This window comes from Aotus nancymaae, unplaced genomic scaffold (assembly GCF_030222135.1).
Source record: "Aotus nancymaae isolate 86718 unplaced genomic scaffold, 86718_ANA_hifiasm-v0.15.2.pri h1tg000020l, whole genome shotgun sequence".
Classification (NCBI taxonomy): Eukaryota; Metazoa; Chordata; class Mammalia; order Primates; family Aotidae; genus Aotus; species Aotus nancymaae.
The window spans coordinates 27004454-27029331 of record NW_026988432.1 but is presented as its reverse complement, the minus strand read 5'-3'; the positions used below and the strand labels follow the sequence as shown (position 1 = coordinate 27029331).

The 24878-nt window shown below is 40.2% G+C and overlaps 1 protein-coding gene across 2 annotated transcripts; it reads left to right on the top strand.

Annotated features, from left to right (window-relative positions):
- Positions 1–419: 419 nt before the first annotated feature.
- SKA1 (spindle and kinetochore associated complex subunit 1) lies at positions 420–24308 on the top strand. 2 transcript variants are annotated; one of them, XM_021670081.2, is made up of 7 exons: positions 420–510; positions 1160–1258; positions 5721–5845; positions 7699–7796; positions 10245–10382; positions 21827–21996; positions 22790–24308. In XM_021670081.2, the coding sequence occupies exons 2-7, from the start codon at positions 1171–1173 to the stop codon at positions 22936–22938; spliced, it is 768 nt and encodes a 255-aa protein (XP_021525756.2). In that variant the 5' UTR covers positions 420–510; positions 1160–1170; the 3' UTR covers positions 22939–24308. The 2 variants fall into 2 exon arrangements, with proteins under 2 accessions (XP_021525756.2, XP_064235226.1); XM_064379156.1 differs by having other exon boundaries at positions 447–543.
- The last annotated feature ends 570 nt before the right edge of the window (positions 24309–24878 follow it).

The following is a 24878-nucleotide window of genomic DNA, read 5'->3' as shown; positions in this document are numbered from 1 at the left end:
AGGCTTGGGCCTCACGTCTCCAGTGTCAGATTTCACCGACTTGGGGTACGCCTTAGGCACTGAGACTTGTAATGGCCGCCCCTGGTGACTCTAAGGTGCAGCAAATTTCGAAGACCACTTCTTGGATCCCCACCTTAAAACCCCCACGCCTGGTACCTGGCTAGGCGGCGGTCAGGACTGCATGGCTGACTGAAATTTCCTTGGACCGCTTACCGCGGCAGAGGCACCTCCAGGTCCTCCTATCGTCCGGAAGCCCCGCCTTCGCCCTCGCCCCGCCTTTCCCCGGCTCGGCCACGCCTCCTTCTCCGCCCAGCTGTGGCCCCGGATGACGTAAACCGCGAACAGCCACAGAGCCTGTGCTTCAGAAGTGCGGATGTGCGCCTGCGCGCCTGCGCCGCTCCGCGGTGCGCCAGGGTTGGGCGGGCGGTTTGAATTTTGCTTCCGGAGTTGTGTGTCCCCATCCCGGTCTTCCAGCGGAGACTGCAGTTGTCCGCGGCTGGAGACCCAGCGGCAAGTAGCCTTTTGCTCCCGGACTGACTCGAGGTTGGAGTCTGTGTGTTGGGGACCCTGACTTCGGAAGCGCCCGAGACTGCTTGGCGGCTGGGGGCCGCGGGCCTCGCCTGGCGTAGGGGAGGACGGGACTGGGCGCTGCGGTGGATGCTTTAGACCCGCCCCTTCTCTCTCACCCGCGGAGTGGGTGGGAAACCGATTCTTTCCCATTTCTCTGCCTCCTTACCAATCCCAAACTGTAAAGCTCCAACCCCTCACAGCATAGGAAAAATGATTACCTGGGCCCGTTTCTTTGACAGTGTGACGCATTTCTTTAAAATGTGTATTTTCCTTTTTTTAAGAAAATACCAATGTTGTCTTTATATATAAATAGTGCATTTGTCCTCCTAAATCCTTAAGGAAAGGACCCAGGCGTAGCCCCTTTACCCTGGTTTGGGATCCATCGATGGCGGAAGGCTCTAAGACAAGTCACTACTGTACCTTGGTTAGAAACAGTGTTGTAGAACTGAAAGAAATTGCTCTTGAGTTTTTGTACTTAACCTTCAAGGACATGTGATTTACTTGATATTGACCATTCTTGGATTTCGAAAGTGAACAGAAATTTGTGTGGCTTTTCTTTTTACGAATATATTTATATTTTTTTCTTCAGAGGCTTAAAGGATGGCCTCCTCAGATCTGGAACTGTTATGCTCTCATGTTAATGAAAAGATTGGCAATATTAAGAAAACCTTGTCATTAAGAAACTGTGGTAAGTAAAACAGATTCCACTGACTTTGTATATACAAAATGCATTTTGATTATTCCACTCTGAATATATCTTATGCTTGGTTAAGTGACTGCATCTTAGGTAATTTTACATTTTGAATAACAATTTTTTAAATTGTCTAATGCCAATATTTTGAATATTGCAAAGGATACTAAAAATACAAGGTACATTGAACAATGAACTAAATATTCATAAGAATTATTTACTTATGTTTTTCTGAGACACATATTGGTAAGATTTGAAGGTTGGGTGGCATCCATGATTCTACAGCTAAGTGGAGGTACATGCGTTGCTTAATGATGGAGATGTGTTCTGACAAAAGCGTTACATGATTTTGTCGTTGTGCAAACATCACATCATAGAGTATATGTAAATGTACACAGACCTAGATGGTACAGCCTACTACATATCTAGGCTATATAGCCTATTGCTTTTAGGCAACAAACCTGTATAGCATGTGACTGTACTGAATACTTTAGGCAAGTGTAACACAATGGTGAGTATTTGTGTATCTTAAACATAGAGAAGATACAGTAAAAGATTAAAAATGGGCTGAGCGTGGTGGCTTATGCCTGTAATCCCAGCACTTTGGGAGGCTGAGGCAGGCAGATCTCGAGGTCAAGAGATCAAGACCATCCTGGCCAAAATGGTGAAACCCCATCTCTACTAAATATACAAAAATTAGCTGGGTGTGATGGTGCGCACCCCAGCCACTTGGGAGGCTGAGGCAGAAGAATCACTTGAACCTGGGAGGCAGAGGTTGCAGTGAGCTGAGATTGCGCCATTGCACTCCAGCCTGGTAACAGAGTGAGACTCCGTCTCAAAAAAAGAAAAGGAAAGATTAAAAATGGTAACAGCTGCATAGGCCACTTACCATGAGTGGACCTTGGAGAACTGGAAGTTGCTCTGGGTGAGACAGTGAGTGAATGTGAAGGCCTAAGACATCAATGCATACTACTGTAGACTTTATAAGTACTATACACAGGCTACACTAAATTTATTTTTAAAAAAACCTTCTTCAATAATAAATTAATCTTAGCTTACTGTAACTTTTTTACTTAAACTTTTTAGTTTGGTTTAGCTTTTTTATTTTCTAATAACAGCTCAAAACAAATACATTGTTCAGGTGTACAAAAATATTTTTTATATCTTTATGAGCTTTTTTCTTTTTTTACTTTTTAAGCTTTTTTGTCAAAAACTAATACACACACACACACACACACACACACACACACACACACACACTAGCCTAGGCCTATTCAGGGTCAAGATCATCAGCATCTGTCTTCCACATCCACATCTTGTTCCACTATAAGGTCTTCAGGGGCAGTAACACGCATGGAACAGTCGTCTCCTTAATTTTTTTTTTAATAAGTAGAAGAAGTACACTCTAAAAAGTATAGTATAGTAAATAACATGAACTAGTAACCATTTATTATCAGTTATTATGTACTATACATAATTGTATGTGCTGTACTTTTGTAACACTGGCAGTACAGTTTACACCAGCATCACCACAAGCATGTGAGTAATGCATTGAACCATGATGTTATGATGGCTCCGATATCACGAGACAATAGGAATGTTTCAGCTACATTATAATCTTATGGGCTACTGTCATATTTGTGGTTCATTGTTGACTGAATCATTGTTATGTGGCACATTACTGTATTAAAAGGCAAGTAAAAAAAAACTGATGCAGAGATCCATAGAGGTAAAAATAGTTCATAACCCATCTTACAGCCGCTTTGGAGGAAGCTTATTACTCTATATCACTGAGAAAGAATTAATTGAAGATAAATTATTTAAGCATCCATGAACTTGAAGATTGTAAATATCTGAAAATATTTTGATGTGCTGAAATTGGATGATGCAGTGGAAGTTCAGAGAAGCAGATAATCCTTGTCAATTAAAAACGTTATTTACAAAATTATATACTCCCTAATCTTATCTGGGAGGGTAAAGGTTTATTGGCAGACAGAATTCCATGTGCTGGGAAGGTTGTGTTGAACTTGCATTATGGTTTGTATTATGAATTGGTAATTTGAAAACTTTCTCAAATATGAAATTATAATGTTAGCTATGCCCTTTCGAATTATACCTCCCCTCCCAGGTACCTTGATATTCTCAGTCCTTTATTGAGAAGTTCTAATAAAGGAGCCTCATACATTTTACAGATTATGGTTCACATACTCTGGAAAGTTAAAGCTCAAGGGACTGTGGGTTCATTTTAAGGAGCCCCTTACTTCACACCTGAGGAAACTGAGACTCTCAGAAGTCAGGTGGCTGGTCCAGGTCCTTCAGCTCATGAGTACTTAGTTGGGTGAGAGTTTCTGTTTCTTGATTCCCATGTTAGCCCTCTTTCTGTTTTGTTGCCATTTTTATTGAAATAATTTGTAAAAGACTTTTAGATGTTTAATAATTAGTCTTGTTTAGATTCTCTTTTTGAGGGTATGATTACTCTTGAATAAACCAATAAAGTTTGGAGATCTATAAAACTATCAAGCCTTGAATTCAAATGATCCACTAAAGCATGAGGCCTGGCTGAAGCAGTCAGAGTCATTAGATTACTCCACGCTTGTCAACTGTCATCTTATATGTGGGGAGAATAATTTTTCTATTGGCTCCATAGCCTATAAAATAAAGCCTGGTAGTTTGTTTGCTACTTTGGCTTCTGTAACTGTCTAGATTACTACATAAAAGGTAGTGGCCAGGCACACGCCTTTAATCGCAGCACTTTGGAAGGCTGAGGCAGGCGGATCACTTGAGCTTAGGAGTTCGAGACCAGCCTGGTAACATAGTAAGACCCCGTTTCTACAAAAAAAATAAGAAATTAGCCAGGCATGGTGGCGCTTACCTGTAGTCCCAGCTACTGAGGAGGCTGAGGTGGGAAGATTGCTTGTGCCTTTGAGGTTGAGGCTGCAGTGAACTTTGATGGTGCCACTGAACTCCAGCCTGGGTGACAGAGCAAGACCCTGTCTAAAAAAACATGGTAAAAAACACCCTAAAATATAGGTGATTGAAAGGTGTGATACCAGTGTATGGGGAAGAAATACTGTATTCAACTAATTCTACTGAAATTATTCTCAGTAGAGACATCAGTACTGTCATTTATTTATTAATTTGTTTTAGTTGTTATGAGCTGAGTGTCAAATGCAAGTAGCATTGTTCTATTAGATAGAATGATATACTCCTCATGATGATGATGAATGACAATTAACATGTACTATTAGGTTCTAGATGCAGTCCTAAGCCCATCTTATATGTGCTTTCACTTATCTTTGCAGTAATGAGGTAGGTACTTGGTGTCTCTGACTTCAGGCCTTCTGCCTGGTCCATTCTACTGCCTCCATAATCTACAGATATTGCCAAAGTCTGCTTTTACTTATGTGTATGTCATTGTTAGTTTGCTGGAAATGCAGATGGAAAGATCCAATTATGAGGGTAGTTTTTCTTTTTCGCTTTTAATCTGCCCTTAAATTTTTTTTAAAACTACTTCTTTTAATTCTAGGGAGGAAGGGACTCTGATTTTCTCATTCATCTCCAGTCTCTGAAAGCTGCTAGAGAGAGGTGCTAGGAGGTGGGATTGGGAATATGAGAATATACTACTTTATAAATGTCTTACGTTTGTTTTTGCAAGGTAGCCAGGGTTATCACCAGCTTGTGACTTTTTATCTTACCTTCTCTGCTTAGGGGTGGGTTTGAATAGTGTAGATACTGTAAATATGAATTCCAAATCCATACTACAAAGTCCCAAAGAGAATTTCACCTCAGCCTCACTCCTATTCCTGCCACACACACATATACACTGAAGGGCCTGTCTGAAACATAAGCTTATTTCTCTGGTGAGTGATTACAGCTTTCACTAAAAATGTATTAACGAAGAAGGCTCCTAGCCTTATTTGAGATTCTTACTTCCAGCATCCTGTGTTTTAAACCCCAAAGCCATGGATCTTATCCCCATTAAAATCAAATCTGTTCCGTTGCTGAGACTGATATCCTCCTGTCCAGCATCACTCCACAGTCTTCAAATGAGGGCTGCTGCACCCTCAGCTCACACATACTGCCTGGTATAGGGGGAACCACAGTTCCCTCTTCATGTTAGAATCCTTGGAGATTTGCCTTTTTCTCATGAAAGCTTAGCTGTGGACGTAGAAGGATGCTTGTTTTGTCAAGCATTTCTAAGTGTTTTATGTGGTGGAATTTGCCAGAAACAAAAGACTCAGGGGAGACGTTGTCCTTCCCCCTCCCCTCTTTCTCTTCCATACTACTTAGAGATGAGGTCTTAAGATTATCCATGGAGTCAATTTCTAGGGGCTGAAGCAATAGTCCTTTTTTCACCCCTCTCTAAGGTGCAGCTATCTGTTCCAAGAGTTTGCATGAGTACTTGTAGTTACTGCTTTTCTATACACTTTGTTTTCTATCTTATTTTTGTTTATAACAGGCCAGGAACCTACCTTGAAGACTATGTTAAATAAAATAGGAGATGAGATCATTGTAGTAAATGAACTTCTAAATAAATTGGAATTGGAAATTCAGCATCAAGAACAAACCAACAATTCACTTAAGGTAATGTTTCTCTAATGAGGAAGCAGTAAAAAGGCAGTACATACAAACTTCCTAATCATCAAGTAATTCTTAAAGATTCTTTGTTTATAATATTTTTGGTTTATAAATTATTAATGGTACAGTATGCCATTTATGTTTTATTTTGCTAGTATAATGGAGTTCGGAGCTCCACAGCTACTGCTTTCTGCTGATGGCCAATGGAATTGAACTTTATGAGAAAGGAAAGTTTGCTAATAATTCTTGGTAGCTTTAATTTAAACAATGATGTTCTGGTAGAGTGGTACGTAAAGAACATTTGCCTTGGGTGAGGAGATGTGGATTCTTACCTTGACAGTCCTTGGTACTCCCTGCCACCCTGAGAAAGTCATTTTACCTCTTGGGGTTTCAAGATCCTCATTTGAAAAATAATAGATCATACTGACCTTTTTTTTTTTAGCTCCCTTATATGTCTACATTTCTATATTTTTATAAAAGGTAATATAAGCGTTCTCAAGTCAAGAAAAACTTGAGCCTCATTCACATGCACATTTTATTCTAAATAAGCCTTTAAATTGACTTCATCTAATAAAAGTGTTTGTGCACTTGCTCATGGGGAAATAATATGTACCATAATTATCTCACATTGTTAGAGCCGGGGAATTGCTCAGTGGGATTGAACAAGGGACCTCCCTGACCCTATTCAGCCTTATAATCCTTAAGGTCTGTAAAGATTTTTCAGCTATAGGAAATGGCATGATTATGCCTATCACTATATTAGTCAAAATGGAATTGGTATCCATGAATGTCATTCACCTCTTCAAGGAAAAGACATTATATAAATTCAAAACAGAAACCAATACTGGCATTTCAGTTCTAACCTGCCCAAGAATGTCCAGGATTAGGTGTGGGCCTAGAGAATGCTCAACTGAGAACTGAAGGCTATTTGGAATTTCTGTTCACATTGTGATTGAGAGCCAGATGGCGGGAATCCAAAGGCACAGAATATTTTCCTTATTAAAATTTGTGTGAGTTCATGGCCTCAAGTTCTAGTAAAAGTTAGAGACCAAAAAACCCCAGCTATCAAATAGAAATTTTCATGAAGCGGGGATGTAGGTAGCCCGCAGTGGAAGTCATCCCAAAGCAGTATCTCGTACTTGCCAGCTATATTACCACACTGTGATAAGACAGTTGCTGTTACACAGATAACACTGGGGAGCATTTGCTAAGCCAACAAAAGCAATTTATGGGAATGAAAAACGTAAGTTCTTTATATATTTCTTAGTTGTCTCCCAAGATTGAAGTATTTGAGAAAGATTTAACTTCAGTCCTGCTTTGTAATTGCAATGTGATTATAGTGATCATTCTCTGAAAAAAAATTCAGTAGGGAAAAATATTACCACCATCCAAAAATAGCTCTAGAAACCAATTTTATATTGCTGGATTCATTGCTTTTTCACTTCATTCTGCATTTTCAGTACTCACAGTCACTGTGATCATGGTTTACCATTTTCCCTGCTCTTTAGAATATCTTAAAACATGCATGGGCCTGTAATCCCCGCACTTTGGGAGGCCGAGGCAGGTGGATCACGAGGTCAAGAGATCAAGACCATCCTGGTCAACATGGTGAAACCCCGTCTCTACTAAAAATACAAAAAAAAAAATTAGCTGGGCACGGTGGTGCGTGCCTGTAATCCCAGCTACTCAGGAGGCTGAGGCAGGAGAATTGCCTGAACCCAGGAGGCGGAGGTTGCGGTGAGCCGAGATCGCGCCATTGCACTCCAGCCTGGGTAACAAGAGCGAAACTCCGTCTCAAAAAAAAAAAAAACATGCATGGGGAGGACACAGACTTATTTGTGAGCATTTTTAAATTTTAGGAACTCTGTGAATCTCTTGAAGAAGATTACAAAGACGTAGAACATCTTAAAGAAAACATTCCTTCCCATTTGCCACAAGTAAGAGTCACCCAGAGATGGTAAGTGTGTTTATAATTATTCTTGCTATCTGGATTTATAAACCGACGAAAACAAATACTTCAAAGCCTTTTGCTCTTTCATTTACTTGCAATTTTGTCAGTGATTATCTAGTTTTCGTCACCTATACTAAAAACAGTATTTCCTCCTATGTTCACCAGTTTTCTTATCTTGCTGTCTCTGAGGAAAATCTAACAGCTCTTTCCTAGTTTCCCAATAGCAAGTCTCTCTAGCCTCTTTTTTCCACTCATTTCTTTCCCTTAGAGCAGTTTGTCAACCTCAGCCTCCTTGACATTTTAGGCAGGTTAATTCTTTGTTATGAGAATAGGACATTGAGTAGTGTTCTTGATCTCTGCCCACTGGATTCTGGTAGCATCCCTCCTATCCCAGCCATTCCTGACAATGAAAACCATCTCCAGACATTGCCACCGACACTTGAGAACCACTGCCTTTGGGTAAAAAACTTAAGGAACTTACCATCTTAAAAATAGCCAAAGAGGCTGGGCACAGTGGCTCACGCCTATGATCCTAGCATTTTAGGAAGCCGAGGCAGAAAGATTGCTTGAGCCCAGGAGTTTGAGACCAGCCTGGGCAACATGGTGAAATGCCATCTCTGCAAAAAATACTAAAAATTAGCCAGACACAGTGGCACACGCCTGTAGTCCCAGCTACTCAGGGAGCTGACGCAGGAAGATTGCTTGAGCCTGGGAGGCCAAGGCTGCGGTGGGTTCTGATGGTGCCACTGCACTCCAGTCTGGGCAAGAGTGAGATCCTGCCACAAAAAAAAAAAAAAAAAAAAAAAAAAAAAGAACAATAAGCTTAGCCCTTTTTTTTCCTCAAATGTCTATTCTTTCTCTGTTCATTTACAAGGTGTGTCTGTGCTGTGTCTTTTTCCCTGAGGCCCTAACACCTGGCTTTTGGCTGTCATTACCACCACACCTAGGAAATCGATTGTTTGAAGGTCATGAAGAGGTCAAAAATCCCTCTTCAGACCTGGTTCTACTTCTGAGATCTCATTTTGCATACCACCTTTTTGTCTTTGAAATTCTGTTTTCTGTACTGCCACTGTGCTTTCTTAGTTGTCAGCCCACATCTTGGACTTAGCTGCCTCCTTTTTTTCTCCCCTCTTTTAAATTATAGATCTCTTCTATCTGCTTTGCTCATGCTTACTTAACCCCACTGTTAATGCTCTCAAATGTCCAACTTGATATGACATCTAGTTCCAGTGATTTAATGGCCTGCATTTTCTCCTCAAACTTTGCATCTCGAAGACCTGGCTCTTTTGTTACCCACACATGAACCTGCTGCTTCCATCACCTTGGCGGGGACTTGGCATCCTTATGCTGTCTCTCTCTTTCCTGTCATTGAACATCCAGTAAGAATTTGGTCAGGGGGAATAGGAGGAGTTTTCTTCTAAGCTCACTATGGCCTAGCTTCAACTCTCAGGGATAGATCAGAGCAGAACCTTTCTGTCGGTCAAAATGGTTATTTTCAGCTGATAAACGCAGCAGGGTATAAGGGAACAATCAGGTGCTTCCTCAGCGCATGGTCAAGACAGACAAGTACAGGTACGATTCAGCCAGTCTCACAATAGAATCTCATATGTTGGGATTTTTGGAAAGATTATGGTGCATTGAGCATCTTTATCTTGACAGCCTGCAGCATGGCCGAGTCACACCACGTCAGTAAGGCTGGCTGCCATCTGTGTCTGGCATTCGACTGTCATCTTGGGATCTCACTTCCTGCCTTTCTGGGGATTCCCTTTGCTTGCTCCCGAGTCTATCCTCCCACTCAGTCCCCTACCATTTCTTGTATCTGATGTCGTCTTTTCTATGTCTTGACTTGTTGCTGGCAACATCCCTGGCAGTTAAGCAACCTAGAAGCTACAGTGTGTTTCTAGACTTTGTTTGCTACTGGGGCAGGAGCTATATTAGTAGGGTTCTCACTCACTCTAAAAATTGGGCAGATGGAATCCAAGGGTGACCCATGATCATTGCTGGCAACTAAAATGACTCTGCAATACACAGGGAATGACATGAGCAACCCTCAGGATAAATTAGAATAAATAGAAGTCTAAGATAACTGATGTTTCCAGGTTCAGAGTTAGGAATGTCAGGAAGACAGGCTGTTAAGGGGTTAAGAGAAGCTATTAAGCCATAAAGCTGTTAACTTACTGACTTTGGGGAGCTAGTGGGACAGCTGATAAAAATATCATGTTACATGTAAAAAAATACAACTATTTTATGGAAGATTTGGGAACTTAATTTTTCAATATTTCCTTCACCATTTAGATTTTCATGAACAATAGAAGGTAGGGATAGAAAAAAATGTTGACAATAAGATTTAACAGGATGAGTATGTATTTAATATTATTTTCAGTTGGGAAAACTTTGCAGTATGCTGCTTATTTCTGACAGTTGCCTGTTTGCATGTACATCTCTGTTCTGTAGTGTTAAGGGATCAGATCTTGATCCTGAAGAACCGGACAAAGTTGTGGAACCTGAACCCATAAAGAAGCCCCCCAAAGATCAAAGAAGTATTAAGGAAATGCCATTTATAACTTGTGACGAGTTCAATGGTGTGCCTTCGTAAGTATTTAAGAGAAATTTTAATGTTCAACCCCTTAATCAACATAAATGATTGTTTAAATCATAAAGCTTAATTATATTAATTGTAAATGCTGTGTTCAAATATTGATCTTTTATAAAATAGTTTCATGTTATACTATGAAAATGCAGTAAATTTTTTGAAGATTTTTGTTGTAAAACCCCTTCATAGAGAGATTTATAGATGGATCAATTCATTGCTTCAGTCCTCTCTAGGACCTTTTTGTGTTACAGATTTACCAATTATATTATAGAAGTAGCCTCAGTTTTCTGGTAATTTTAAGGAAATTGCGTTGTGTAGATTTGAGAATGAGAATGGAGAGTGTTACGTGTGTTTGGTTTCCATGTGTGCATTGCATCCCATGCTTGTTTGAGCCTGTGTTATATTCCAGGCCCTAGGTCACTGAGAATAGAGGAATGAATAAGACAAAATGCTTCCCCCAGAAGGAGAGCTCCCTTGCTTCTTACATATGGCAATAATGGGGAACCAATTAGGAAAATCCACATTTTTAAACTCAATTCCAGGGCTTTGCTTAACTTCTAAGCTTTATATTATGTTACATTTCTTGTTACCTTTTTATTATACAAATACATGTTGCTAGAAAGTGTTTGTTGTTAGAAAATAAAACTCATCTGTAATTCTACCATTCAGATAAGATAGGGTATAGCTTTCCAGATTTTATTTAGCTACACATATATAATAGGTATTTCTCATACTTGTTATTATAGCAATGTAGTTATACTGTAAATACAACTTACTATTCTTTTATTGTGATAATTTTCCTATCATTAACTAGTAGTCATATAATATTTCATCATGTAGCTATCCAATAACTTGTTTAAGCATTTCTTAATTAAGTATTTGGGTTGACTTTATTGTTATAAATAATGGTACAGTGAAATATCTTTTAGACAAGTCTGTTTTTTAGTTTTTTATTTCTTTGGGATAGAGTCTTAGGAGGAGAGTCCCTGAGGCAAAGGTAATGATTACTTTGCTTTCCGGAGAGTTCTTCATACCAGTTTGTTTTGGTGGTTGTTTTATTTAATAAAGTATATTTCGTAGAACCTTTGTTAGGTTTACAGAAAAATTGAGCAGATAGTACCGTGTTCTCATACACCTTCTCCCCTGCACACCATTTTCCCCAGTAACAGAGCATTGGTATGGTATATCTGTTACAGTTGTCAAACCAATATTGATACATTACTTTTTTTTTTTTTTTTTTAATTGCATTTTAGGTTTTGGGGTACATGTGAAAAACATGCAAAGTTGTTGCATAGGTGCATTCATGGCAGTGTGATTTGCTGCCTCCCTCCCCCTCACCCATATCTGGCATTTCTCCCCATGCTATCCTTCCCCAACTCCCCCCCGCACTGTCCCCCCCACTCCCCCGCAACAGACCCCCGTGTATAGTGCTCCCCTCCCTGTGTCCATGTGTTCTCCTTGTTCAACACCCTCCTATGAGTGAGAACATGTGGTGTTTGGTTTTGTGTTCTTGTGTCAGTTTGCTGAGAATGATGGTTTCCAGGTTCATCCATGTCCCTACAAAGGACGCGAACTCCTCATTTTTAATGGCTGCATAATATTCCATGGTGTATATGTGCCACATTTTTCCTGTCCAGTCTATCATCGATGGGCATTTGGGTTGGTTCCAGGTCTTTGCTATTGTAAACTGTGCTGCAATGAACATTCGTGTGCATGTGTCCTTATAGTAGAACGATTTATAATCCTTTGGATATATGCCCAGTAACGGGATTGCTGGGTCAAATGGAATTTCTATTTCTAGGTCCTTGAGGAATCGCCACACTGTTTTCCACAGTGGTTGAACTAATTTACACTCCCACCAACAGTGTAAAAGTGTTCCTATTTCTCCACATCCTCTCCAGCATCTATTTTCTCCAGATTTTTTAATGATCGCCATTCTAACTGGCGTGAGATGGTATCTGAATGTAGTTTTGATTTGCATTTCTCTAATGACCAGTGATGATGAGCATTTTTTCATATGTTTGTTGGCCTCTTGTATGTCTTCTTTTGTAAAGTATCTGTTCATATCCTTCGCCCATTTTTGAATGGGCTTATTTGTTTTTTTCTTGTAAATCTTTTTTAGCTCGTTGTAAATTCTGGATATCAGCCCTTTGTCAGATGGGTAGGCTGCAAAAATTTTTTCCCATTCTGTTGGTTGCCGATTCACTCTATTGACTGTTTCTTTTGCCGTGCAGAAGCTGTGGAGTTTGATTAGGTCCCATTTGTCTATTTTGGCTTTTGTTGCCAATGCTTTTGGTGTTTTGGTCATAAAGTCCTTGCCTACGCCTATGTCCTGAATGGTTTTGCCTAGGTTTCCTTCTAGTGTTTTTATGGTGTTAGGCCTTATGTTTAAGTCTTTAATCCATCTGGAGTCCATTTTAGTGTAAGGTGTCAGGAAGGGGTCGAGTTTCTGCTTTCTGCATCTGGTTAGCCAGTTTTCCCAACACCACTTATTGAACAGGGAATCCTTTCCCCATTGCTTGTTTTTATCAGGTTTGTCAAAGATCGGGTGGTTGTAGATATGTTGTGTTGCCTCCGACGCCTCTGTTCTGTTCCATTGGTCTATATCTCTGTTTTGGTACCAGTACCATGCTGTTTTGATTACCGTAGCCTTGTAGTAGAGTTTGAAGTCCGGTAGTGTGATGCCTCCTGCTTTGTTCTTTTTGCTTAGAATTGACTTGGCTATGCGGGCTCTCTTTTGGTTCCACATGAAGTTTAAGGTGGTTTTCTCCAGTTCTGTGAAGAAGGTCATTGGTAGCTTGATGGGGATAGCGTTGAATCTGTAAATTACTTTGGGCAGTATGGCCATTTTCACGATATTAATTCTTCCTAACCACGAACATGGAATGTTTCTCCATCTGTTTGTGTCCTCTCTTATTTCGTTGAGCAGTGGTTTGTAGTTCTCCTTGAAGAGGTCCTTTACGTTCCTTGTTAGTTGTATTCCTAGGTATTTTATTCTCTTTGTAGCAATTGTGAATAGCAGTTCGTTCTTGATTTGGCTCTCTTTAAGTCTATTATTGGTGTATAGGAATGCTTGTGATTTTTGCACATTGATTTTGTATCCTGAGACTTTGCTGAAGTTGCTTATCAGTTTCAGGAGATTTTGGGCTGAGATGATAGGGTCTTCTAGATATACAATCATGTCGTCTGCAAATAGAGACAATTTGACTTCCTCCTTTCCTAATTGAATACCCTTTATTTCTTTTTCTTGTCTGATTGCTCTGGCTAGAACTTCCAGTACTGTATTGAACAGGAGTGGTGAGAGAGGGCATCCTTGTCTAGTGCCCGATTTCAAAGGGAATGCTTCCAGTTTTTGCCCATTCAGTATGATATTGGCTGTTGGTTTGTCATAAATAGCTTTTATTATTTTGAGATACGTTCCGTCGATACCTAGTTTATTGAGAGTTTTTATCATAAAGGGCTGTTGAATTTTGTCGAAGGCCTTCTCTGCATCAATTGAGATAATCATGTGGTTTTTGTCTTTGGTTCTGTTTATGTGGTGAATTACATTTATAGACTTGCGTATATTGAACCAGCCTTGCATCCCCGGGATGAATCCTACTTGATCATGGTGGATAAGCTTTTTGATGTGCTGTTGCAATCGGCTTGCCAGTATTTTATTGAAGATTTTTGCATCTATGTTCATCATGGATATTGGCCTGTAATTTTCTTTTCTTGTTGAGTCTCTGCCGGGTTTTGGTATTAGGATGATGTTGGTCTCATAAAATGATTTGGGAAGGATTCCTTCTTTTTGGATTATTTGAAATAGTTTCAGTAGGAATGGTACCAGTTCCTCTTTGTATGTCTGGTAGAATTCGGCTGTGAACCCATCTGGACCTGGGCTTTTTTTGGGTGGTAGGCTCTTAATTGCTGCCTCGACTTCAGACCTTGTTATTGGTCTATTCAGGGTTTCGACTTCTTCCTGGTTTAGGCTTGGGAGGAGGCAACTGTCCAGGAATTTATCCATTTCTTGCAGGTTTTCTAGTTTATGTGCATAGAGTTGTTTGTAATAATCTCTGATGATGGTTTGAATTTCTCTGGCATCTGTGATGATATCCCCTTTATCATTTTTTACTGCATCTATTTGGTTATTCTCTCTTTTCTTTTTTATTAGTCTGGCTAGTGGTCTGTCTATTTTGTTGATCTTTTCAAAAAACCAGCTCCTGGATTTATTGATTTTTTGAAGGGTTTTTCGTGTCTCTATCTCCTTCAATTCTGCTTTGATCTTAGTTATTTCTTGTCTTCTTCTAGGTTTGGAGTTTTTTTGATCTTGCTCCTCTAGCTCTTTCAATTTTGATGATAGAGTGTCAATTTTAGATCTCTCCTTTCTTCTCATGTGGGCACCTATTGCTATATATTTTCCTCTAGAGACTGCTTTAAATGTGTCCCAGAGATTCTGGTATGTGGTGTCTTCGTTCTCGTTGGTTTCGAAGAACATCTTTATTTCTGCCTTCATTTCAGTGTTTATCCAGTCAACATTCAGGAGAAAGTTGTTCAGTTTCCATGAGGCTGTGCGGTTCTGGGTTGGCTTCTGAATTCTGAGTTCTAACTTGATTGCACTGTGGTCTGAGAGACTGTTTGTTATGGTTTCCGTTCTTTTGCATTTGCTGAGGAGTGATTTACTTCCAATTATGTGGTCAATTTTAGAGTAGGTGTGATGTGTTGCTGAGAAGAATGTATATTCTGTGGATTTGGGGTAGAGAGTTCTGCAAATGTCTATTAGGTTTGCTTGGTCCAGGTCTGAGTTCAAGTCCTGGATATCCTTGTTAATTTTCTGTCTCGTTGATCTGTCTAATATTGACAATGGGGTGTTGAAGTCTCCCACTATTATTGTGTGGGAGTCTAGGTCTCTTTGTAAGTCTTTAAGAACTTGCCTTATGTATCTAGGTGCTCCTGTATTAGGTGCATATATATTTAGGATCATTAGCTCTTCTTGTTGCATTGATCCTTTTACCAGTATGTAATGTCCTTCTTTGTCTCTTTTGATCTTTGTTGCTTTAAAGTCTATTTTATCAGAGATGAGAATTGCAACTCCTGCTTTTTTTTGTTCTCCATTTGCTTGGTAAATCTTCCTCCATCCCTTTATTTTGAGCCTTTGTGTATCCTTGCTTGTGAGGTGGGTTTCCTGGATACAGCACACTGATGGGTTTTGGCTTTTTATCCAATTTGCCAATCTGTGTCTTTTGATTGGGGCATTTAGTCCATTTACATTTAGGGTTAATATTGTTATGTGTGAATTTGATCCTGTCATTTTGATGCTAGCTGGCTGTTTTTCCCATTGGTTGATGCAGATTCTTCATTGTGTTGATGCTCTTTACCATTTCGTGCATTTTTGGAGTGGCTGGTACTGGTTGTTTTTTTCTATGTGTAGTGCCTCCTTCAGGAGCTCTTGTAAAGCCGGTCTGGTGGTGATGAAATCTCTGAGTGTTTGCTTGTTCTCAAAGGATTTTATTTTTCCTTCACTTATGAAGCTTAGTTTGGCTGGATATGAAATTCTGGGTTGAAAGTTCTTTTCTTTAAGGATGTTGAATATCGGCCCCCACTCCCTTCTGGCCTGTAGGGTTTCTGCTGAGAGATCTGCTGTAAGTCTGATGGGCTTCCCTTTGTGGGTAACCCGACCTTTCTCTCTGGCTGCCCTTAGTATTTTCTCCTTCATTTCAACCCTGGCGAATCTGATGATTATGTGCCTTGGAGTTGCTCTTCTAGAGGAATATCTTTGTGGTGCTCTCTGTATTTCCTGGACTTGAATATTGGCCTGCCTTGCTAGGTTGGGGAAGTTTTCCTGGATAATATCCTGAAGAGTATTTTCCAGCTTGGATGCATTCTCTTCGTCACATTCAGGTACACCTATCAAACGTAGATTAGGTCTTTTCACATAGTCCCATATTTCTTGTTGACTCTGTTCATTCCTTTTTACCCTGTTTTCTCTAATCTTGCCTTCTCGTTTTATTTCATTGAGTTGATCTTCGACCTCTGATATCCTTTCTTCTGCTTGGTCAATTCGGCTGTTGAAACTTGTGCATGCTTCGCGAAGTTCTCGTGTTGTGTTTTTCAGCTCCATCAATTCGCTCATATTCCTCTCTAAGTTGTCCATTCTCGTTAACATTTCGTCAAGTCTTTTTTCAAGGTTCTTAGTTTCTTTGCATTGGGTTAGAACATGTTCTTTTAGCTCACGGAAGTTTCTTATTATCCACTTTCTGAAAGCTGATTCTGTCATTTCATCACGCTCATTCTCCATCCAGTCCTGTTCCCTTGCTGGTGAGGAGTTGTGCTCCCTTGTAGGAGGAGAGGTGTTCTGGTTTTGGGTGTTTTCATCCTTTTTGCGCTGGTTTCTTCCCATCTTTGTGGATTTATCCACCTATCGACTTTGTAGTTGCTGTCTTTCTGATTTTGGTAATTTTAAGTCTGTAGTAGCTGAACTCATAAACCCCCTTTTCTTCCTCCTAGGTGGTCTGTCCCAGGGAATTAGGGCGTTATGATTTTCCGCTGTTGCAATGGTTTTCCCTGCCCACAAGGTGGCAGCCTAGTCACACTCAGCCTGCAGAGGCTTCGTTGAGCTGCTGTGGGCAAATTGTCCTGGGAACTGCAGGGTGTTTCCCGGTGGGTGACGCCCCTCCTCCACAGAGCTGGACCGTCCTGTGTTCAGCCGTGTTTCCGGAGGCGTCCTCTTTGCCCAGGAAACTCTTGGGTTGAGTCCCTGTCTCAGCTCCCCTTGCTGGCCCAGAGGGGATCCGGTCTCGCTCACTCTGCACAAGGGGCCGCTGCTCCCTGCCTCGGGTGCAGGCAGAGCAGCCGCGCCAGTCCAACCAGCGGCGCTGGCAACCCGTGGAGCTTCTCCACCTGTGAATCTCCTGGTCTGTGGGCAGTAAAAATCCGCTGCCCTGTGAGCCGCTGCATCAGCCAAAGCAGTGGCTCTGAGATTCGTGGTGCGCCCTTGCCCGGGAGTGTCCTGGCTTGAATCCCTGCTTCAGCTCCCCTTGCTGGCTCAGAGGTGATTCAGTCTCTCTCGCTCTGTACGTGGATCCGCCGCCCCCCACCTCAGGGCGTAGGCCGAGCGGGGCGCCGCTCCGCTCAAACCAGCGGCGCTGGTGACCCGTGCGGCTCCTCCTCCTGTTAATCCCCTGGTCTGTGGTCAGTAAAAATCTGTCTGGAAATGCGGCGTCCACTCACCCTCTGCGCCTTCTTTCGGAGCTGCGATCCCGACTTCCTCCTAATCGGCCATCTTGAAAACCTCCCGATACATTACTATTAACTAACGTCCTTAGTTTATGTTAGGATTAATTCTGTGTTGTACATTCTATGGGTTTTGACGAATGCATACTGTCATATGTCTACTATTACCATATCATACAGAAGAATTTCACTGTCCTAAGAAGTTTCACTGTCCTTAAAGTGCCCTGTATCCCACCTCTTTCTGTCTCCCACTGAACCCTAGAATGTTATATGGTTAGAGTCATACTGTAGGCTTCTCTGACCGGCTTCTTTTACTTAGAAATAAGGATTTATGATCCCTTGTGTCTTTTTGTGGTTTGATCGCTCATTTGTTTTTAGCACTGAATAGTAATCCATTGTATGGATGTACCAGTTTGTTTATTCACTTATTGAAGCAATCTTAGTTGCTTTCATTTTGGAGCACTTATAAAGCTGCTAAAAACATTCATGTGGAAGTTTTGTGTGGACATAAGTTTTCACCTCATTTGGGTAAATACTTAGGAGTGTAACTGCTGGATCATATAAGAGTATGTTCAGTTTTGTAGAAACCTGCCATTGGCTATACCATTTTGCATTCCTACCAGCAATGACAGAATATTCCTCTTGCTCCAGATACTCCTTTCCATTTGGTATTGTCAGTGTTCTGGATTTTGGCCATTGTAATAGGTGTATAGTGGTGGCTAATTATTTTACCTTATAATTCCCTAGCGACATTTGACATTGAGGATCTTTTCATATTCATATACTTATTTTCCATTTGTATATTTTCTTTGATGAGACATCTGTTCAGATATTGAGCCCATTTTTAAAGTGGGTTGTTTGTTTTCTTCTCATTGAATTTTAAGAGTTCTTTGCATATCTTTCTTTCTCTCCTCTGGTATTTCCATTACCTATATGATATACTTTTTGTGATTGCCTCACACTTCTTGGATTTTCTGTTCTTTTTTTATTTCTCTTTGCATTTTAGTTTGGGAAGTATTGACATAATCTATTGATTTGTCTTCAAGTTCACTGATTCTTAGTTTGGGAAGTATCGACGTAATCTATTTATGTCTCTTCAAGTTCACTGATTCTATCTTTAGCAAAGTCTAGTCTGCTGATGGAGTCCATCACTTTATTTCTAGCATTTCCTTTTGATTCTTTTGTAGAGTTTCCATCTGTCCTTTCTTTGTCTGTCTATTCTTGCATTTTATCCTTTTGCCATTAGAGTCCTTAGCATATTAAACATAGTTATTTGAATTAGTGGTTTGATACTTCCAAAATCTCTGTCATTTCTCAGTCTGCTTCTGACGCTTGTGTTGTATCTCAGCCTGTATTTTTTCTTATGCCTAGTAATTTTTTGTTGAAAGCTGGACATGATGTATCTTGATAATAGGATCTGAAGTAAATTGGCTTTTAGTGTGAGATTTTGTCTAGAAGCTGGGCTACGTTTAATGGTTGCTGTGGTTGTACATGTCAGAAGCTTCAGTTACTTCTAGTTCCCATTTCTTTTGTCTCCCCTGTTGTCTTTGGGTTTCCTTAGAAATTTTTTCTTAGTAGATTCTGTATCTTGTAGCTTGCTCAGTGTTAGTCCACTAATATAATTCTGTAACTTTGTTGTAGTGATTGTAAGGTGTTGGAGAGAGGAAGCATTCTACAATCTTATGATCAAATCTCAGGCTTTTTAGGGCCCCTGCATCTCTGGGCTGTGACCTTCTAAGGTGTTTCTTAGCTAGATGGGGCTGAAATCTTCAAATTACCCTTCCCCTAGGTCAGATAAGGTTCTAGTAATGTAGTTTTCCTTGAGGGCAGGTCTTTGTTTTGGATAACAGAACTGCTCTACTTTTACCTGGCCTATTTCAAAATAATTACTTTTTCCCTCCTTTTGCTGAAGCTCAAGAGAATTTTTGTCTGATCCTCACCTTGAAAACCTGGGGGGAAAGCAGGGGTGGTTCCTGGAAGCAAAACTTATGAAAGTAATGAGGGTTCCCTAAACTGGATTCCCATGAGTTTTTAACTCTCAAGCTAGTTCAAACTGAACCTTAGCAGTTTGTCAAGTTACTATTTAAGTGTTCCTCCAATTACTCAGTCTGGTGGCTTCTGTTTCCAGGAAGCTGTGATTCTCTGTATTTTCTTGTCTCTCCTGTTTTGAGGGCAGTGTTTGGCCCTGTGACCTCGATTCTCTGAGAAGAGTTACCAGCTCTGAGTTTGCTCTTGTTGTGAGGACAGGAGTGACAGTTTCCAAGCTCTTGACATGTCAGAGCACTACATACCAGTTTTTACTCCTGTTGGTAGTGTGTAAGAATGCCCAATCTAGTCTCATACCCGCTAGTGTACTTACTACTTAAAAATTGCTGCCAATTAGCCACTTGAAAAATACTTGGCTCTTTCACAATTCTGAGACTGGTGATAAGGATGACATTGCTCTTTAGTCTTTGTGTGTGTGTGGGTGAGGGGTCACTTTGTCATTTACTTTACCTTTTTTTTTTTTTTTTTTTACTACTGTTTTTGTTTTTGAGACAGTCTCACTCTGTCCCCCAGGCTGGAGTGCAATGGCAGGATCTCGGCTCCCTGCAACCTCTGCCTCCTGGGCTCAAGTGATTCTCATGCTTCAGCCTCCCAAGTAGCTGGGAGCACAGGCATACACCACCACATCCAGCTATTTTTTGTATTTTCAGTAGAGACCAGGTTTCACCGTGTTGGCCAGGCTGATCTCAAACTCCTGATCTCAAGTCATCCACCTGCCGCGGCCTTCCAAAGTGCTGAGATTACAAATGTGAGCTACCACACTGGCGGTCATTTCCTTTATTGACAGCTTTATTTCCATGAAAACTGTTTGGTGTTCTGATGTTATTTAGCTTTGGTTTTTGTTGTTGTTGCTCATTGGCTAAGCTAATGTGAAGAACAGATGTCTGTGAGGAACAGTGGAGTAAAGGATTTTTATAAAATGCTTCCATGAAGAGCTATTGGAGGGAAATCAGAATGGTCATGGTAGAGATTCATTTTTCAACTAAGGAGTTATTTAATGAATGAGAAATGAAGTTAGAAGATTAGGATAAAAAATCATGTTTTCCAAGCACAGAGTTTTTATTTACTTAAAAAAAAATGGTGCTGAGAGTGGAGTTAAAGTGGAAAACATTGGCAGAGATTAGGAATGGCTATTGAGGAAATCAAGGTGGTAATTGAGAGGATTTGAAGGAATTCATAAGTGCATTGTGGAGAGCTGAGGTTTAAGAGTTTGTGGAAATTGTGGTCAGGAAAAATGGGAGCAAAAATAAATTTAGAAAAGAGAGGAATAATGAAAATGAATTTTTTGGAAATATGAACATTTTCTTTTAAATAAACTTCTGTATCATTGTATCAAGGAAATTTTGACTAGAAAGCTGCCACTTTGAATAGAAGTGAAGGACAGAGCTTAACCTACTGAAGTTTCAGTGTGTTGAAGAGACAAATTGAAGCAGATCATCAAGTTTTGTTTTTGGTGTGTTCAAAACATTCAAAATTGAGAGTCTCCTATTTTTATATTCTAAGACTCCATGGTGCCTGGGAGGATGGGCAAGAGGGAGATTAAAGAGTATAATTTAGAGTGAAAGAGACGGTGTTCTAAGGGAAGTTGAGCTAGGGCATAAAAAAATCATGGCTACTCTTTGGTTCTCCTCTGTCCTGGCAGCTTCCAGTGATATCCCTTCACTCCTGGACATCCCCTACCCCATCAGTTCTCCTTTGTCTTAATTATCATTGTCATCTTTGTTGTGGTCTTCTTTATTGCCCTTCATCTTCCCTTCCTTCTCCTCCCTTTTTTTTCTTTCTTTCTCTGAACAAGTAATACGTTTTTGCATGGCACTAGAGTGCTATGAGTTGTATAATTTATTAATATTTAAATTTTTCCTTTACTCACAAACATTTAAAAATGTTTAAATTTACATGTTGCAGTTAGTCCATTTGAATCAGAATTTGAGAGCTTAATTAAAATTACAATATCAATTCTCCATCGGTAAAGACTAGAAGTTAATAATTAGAGAAAGTTAGCACTCATATGTTGTCACCTCTATTTAATTTAGCTCTCTGGTTTATTTGGAAGTTGATATAAGATTGTTTTTATAGAGAGTAGTGTAGTTTTACTGTTGTACAAAGTTGTCATACTTAAGTTTTTCAAGGCAAGTAATTTTGTATGATTCTTTAAAACAATAATTAACCATATACTTTTTTACAGATACATGAAATCCCGCTTAACCTATGGTCAAATTAATGATGTTATTAAAGAAATCAACAAGGCAGTAATTAGTAAATATAAAATCCTGTATCAACCAAAAAGGTCTATGAATTCTGTGGCCAGAAATCTCTATCACAGATTTATTAATGAAGAAACGAAGGATACCAAAGGTAAAATGGTAGCATATATACGTGTACATGTGAACTGTTCAGAATATAACTAAATCATGAGAAATGTAGCTATTTCTAGAAAACTCTAAATCTAGTGTTAATTCCCAACCAGGAGCAGTTATCCTACCAGGGGACATTTTACCATGTCTGGAGACATATTTGGTTGTTACAGCTGGGTGCTCCTGGCATCTAGTAGATAGAGGCCAGGGATGCTGCTGTAACAGCCGACAGTGCACAGGATAGCACCCACAGAATGAATTATCTGGCCTACATTATCTGTAATGTTGAGCCTGAGAAACACTGCTGTAGAGTTTATTGTGAACTATGCCCAATGTTTTAAGAATTAGAATAGCAATAACAGCTAGTTCTGTTGATACAGCACTTACTGTATAACAGAGAGTGTGCCAAGAGCTTCAGTCCTTACAACTACCATATCACTTACTATTACTACCGCCAGTTTGCAGACTAGGCAAAGAGAGCTTAACTTATTTGTCCAAGGTCATCCAGTTAAGTGATAACACTGTTATGAGCTTTATTCTGTTAACCACTACATCACATTGCCTCTTGAAAAGTGAATCAAGATATACCAACAGATAGCTAGTAACCTAGTATATCATGCACGCAACTTATATTGATAGAATAATTATTATTTTAGCAAGAATACTAGTTATTGGTTTTATTGGATACTAACAGTAAAAAAAGATTAATATCATTCATATTCATAATTTAATGCATTAAAGACTCTTTTGCAAGTTGGCCTTACAAAAATTAGCACTAATATCTTTATTTTTAGGTCGTTATTTTATAGTGGAAGCTGACATAAAGGAGTTCACGACTTTGAAAATTGACAAAAAGTTTCATGTGATACTGAGTATTTTACGACACTGCCGGAGACTATCAGAGGTCCGAGGGGGAGGACTTACTCGTTATGTTATAACCTGAGTCCCTTGTGAGCTTTTGAATGGACCAGCAGTAGGGTATAGAAGCCATTTCTATATATGATTTCTTTAGTTTTTTTTTTGTTGTTGTTTGTTTGTTTGTTTGTTTTTGAGACGGAGTTTCTCTCTTGTTACCCAGGCTGGAGTGCAATGGCGTGATCTCGGGTCACCGCAACCTCCACCTCCTGGGTTCAGGCAATTCTCCTGCCTCAGCCTCCCGAGTAGCTGGAATTACAGGCACGCGCCACAATGCCCAGCTAATTTTTTGTATTTTTAGTAGAGACGGGGTTTCACCATGTTGACCAGGATGGTCTTGATCTCTTGACCTCGTGATCCACCCGCCTCGGCCTCCCAAAGTGCTGGGATTACAGGCATGAGCCACCGCGCCCGGCCAGCTTTTTTGTTTTTTTGAGACAGGGTCTTGCTTTGTCATGCAGGCTAGAGTGCAGTGGCGCAAACATGACTGATTGCAGCCTCAACCTCCCAGGCTTAAGTAACCCTCCCACCTCAGCCTTCTGAATAGCTGGGACTTCAAGTTTGCGACACCATGCCTGACTAATTTTTGTGCTTTTTGTAGAGATGGGGTTTCACTATGTTGTCTAGGCTGGTCTCGAACTCCTGAGCTCAAGCAATCCACCCTCCTCAGCCTCCTAAAGTGCTAGGATTACAGGTGTGAGCCACCACACTTGGCCTATTCTTGTTTCTTATAAAAATAAATCTTCTCTGAACAAAGCTTATATGTCTTCAAGATTCACTTCCTTTCAGCAGACATTTAACTACCTGCTGAATAAGCCTCTGTATTGGGCACATAATGGAACTAAAAAATGCTCATGTCTAGTTTTTGTGTTGAATAGACAATGCTGCAGACCCCAATAAGATTGGGTACAGATCAGCATGCACCTGTAGACCTAGGTACTCGGGAGGCTGAGACAGGAGAATTGCTTGAACCCAGGAGGTGGAGGTTGCAGTGAGCTGAGATCGTGCCACTGTACTCCACTCCAGCCAGGGCAACAGAGTGAGACTCCATCTCAAAAAGGAAAAAAAAAGAGTGGATACAGATGTGATATTGGAATATTGGAAGAAAAAGATCAAGATGAGGTTAGGATACCCAGGCCCTTTGGACTTAAAGATCACTAGTGTCTAAATTCCATCGATGGCATTTCTGCCTTAGGAAAACTTCCTGTAAGCTGGATTTGGAGACAGCTTATCATCTGATTATTGTGCTTTCCTATAGGTTCTTAGGGAGTAGCTTACCTAAAATGCATTTAGTGTATACCAGTCTGTAAACTTCAACCTATAATAAAAGTGCAATAAATGTACATTGAGTTGATGTGATATTGTTATATAATAATAAATATATATTTGATCTTCCTATCCAGTTCCTTGTTGAGTGCTTCTAAAACCCTTGTAATTTCCAAAGTGATGGAGTACATCTTTTATTCTAATATTTGGTCTTTGACTCCAGTTCCTGACACAAAGCTCCTAAATTCCTTTGAATTTCCTAGTGATAGGAGAATTTTTTGTTCCAATGAGGTAACTCTTGATGGGCACCTGGATAACTCAGGATGGGGGCTGCTCACAAAGACTGCATCATGATTGAAAGTTTCAAATTTTCAGTCTCCCAGCTCCAGAGAGGGGAGAGGGGCTGGAGATTGAATGAATAATCCATCATGCCTACATCAACAAGACATAAAAATCCCTTAACTGTGGAGTTCAGGGAGCTTCAGGGTTGGCAAACATTTTGATGTGCCAGGAAGGTGATGCACTCCAGCTTTACAAAGACAGCAAGTCCTGTGCTCAGGACCCTTCTGGATCTTGCCCCAAGTACCCCTTCATCTGGCTGTTGTTCATCTTTATCCTTTGTAATAGCCTTAAAATAAACTGGTAAACACAAAGCATTTCCTTGAGTTCTGTATTGACATATCAAATTAGCAAACCTGAGGA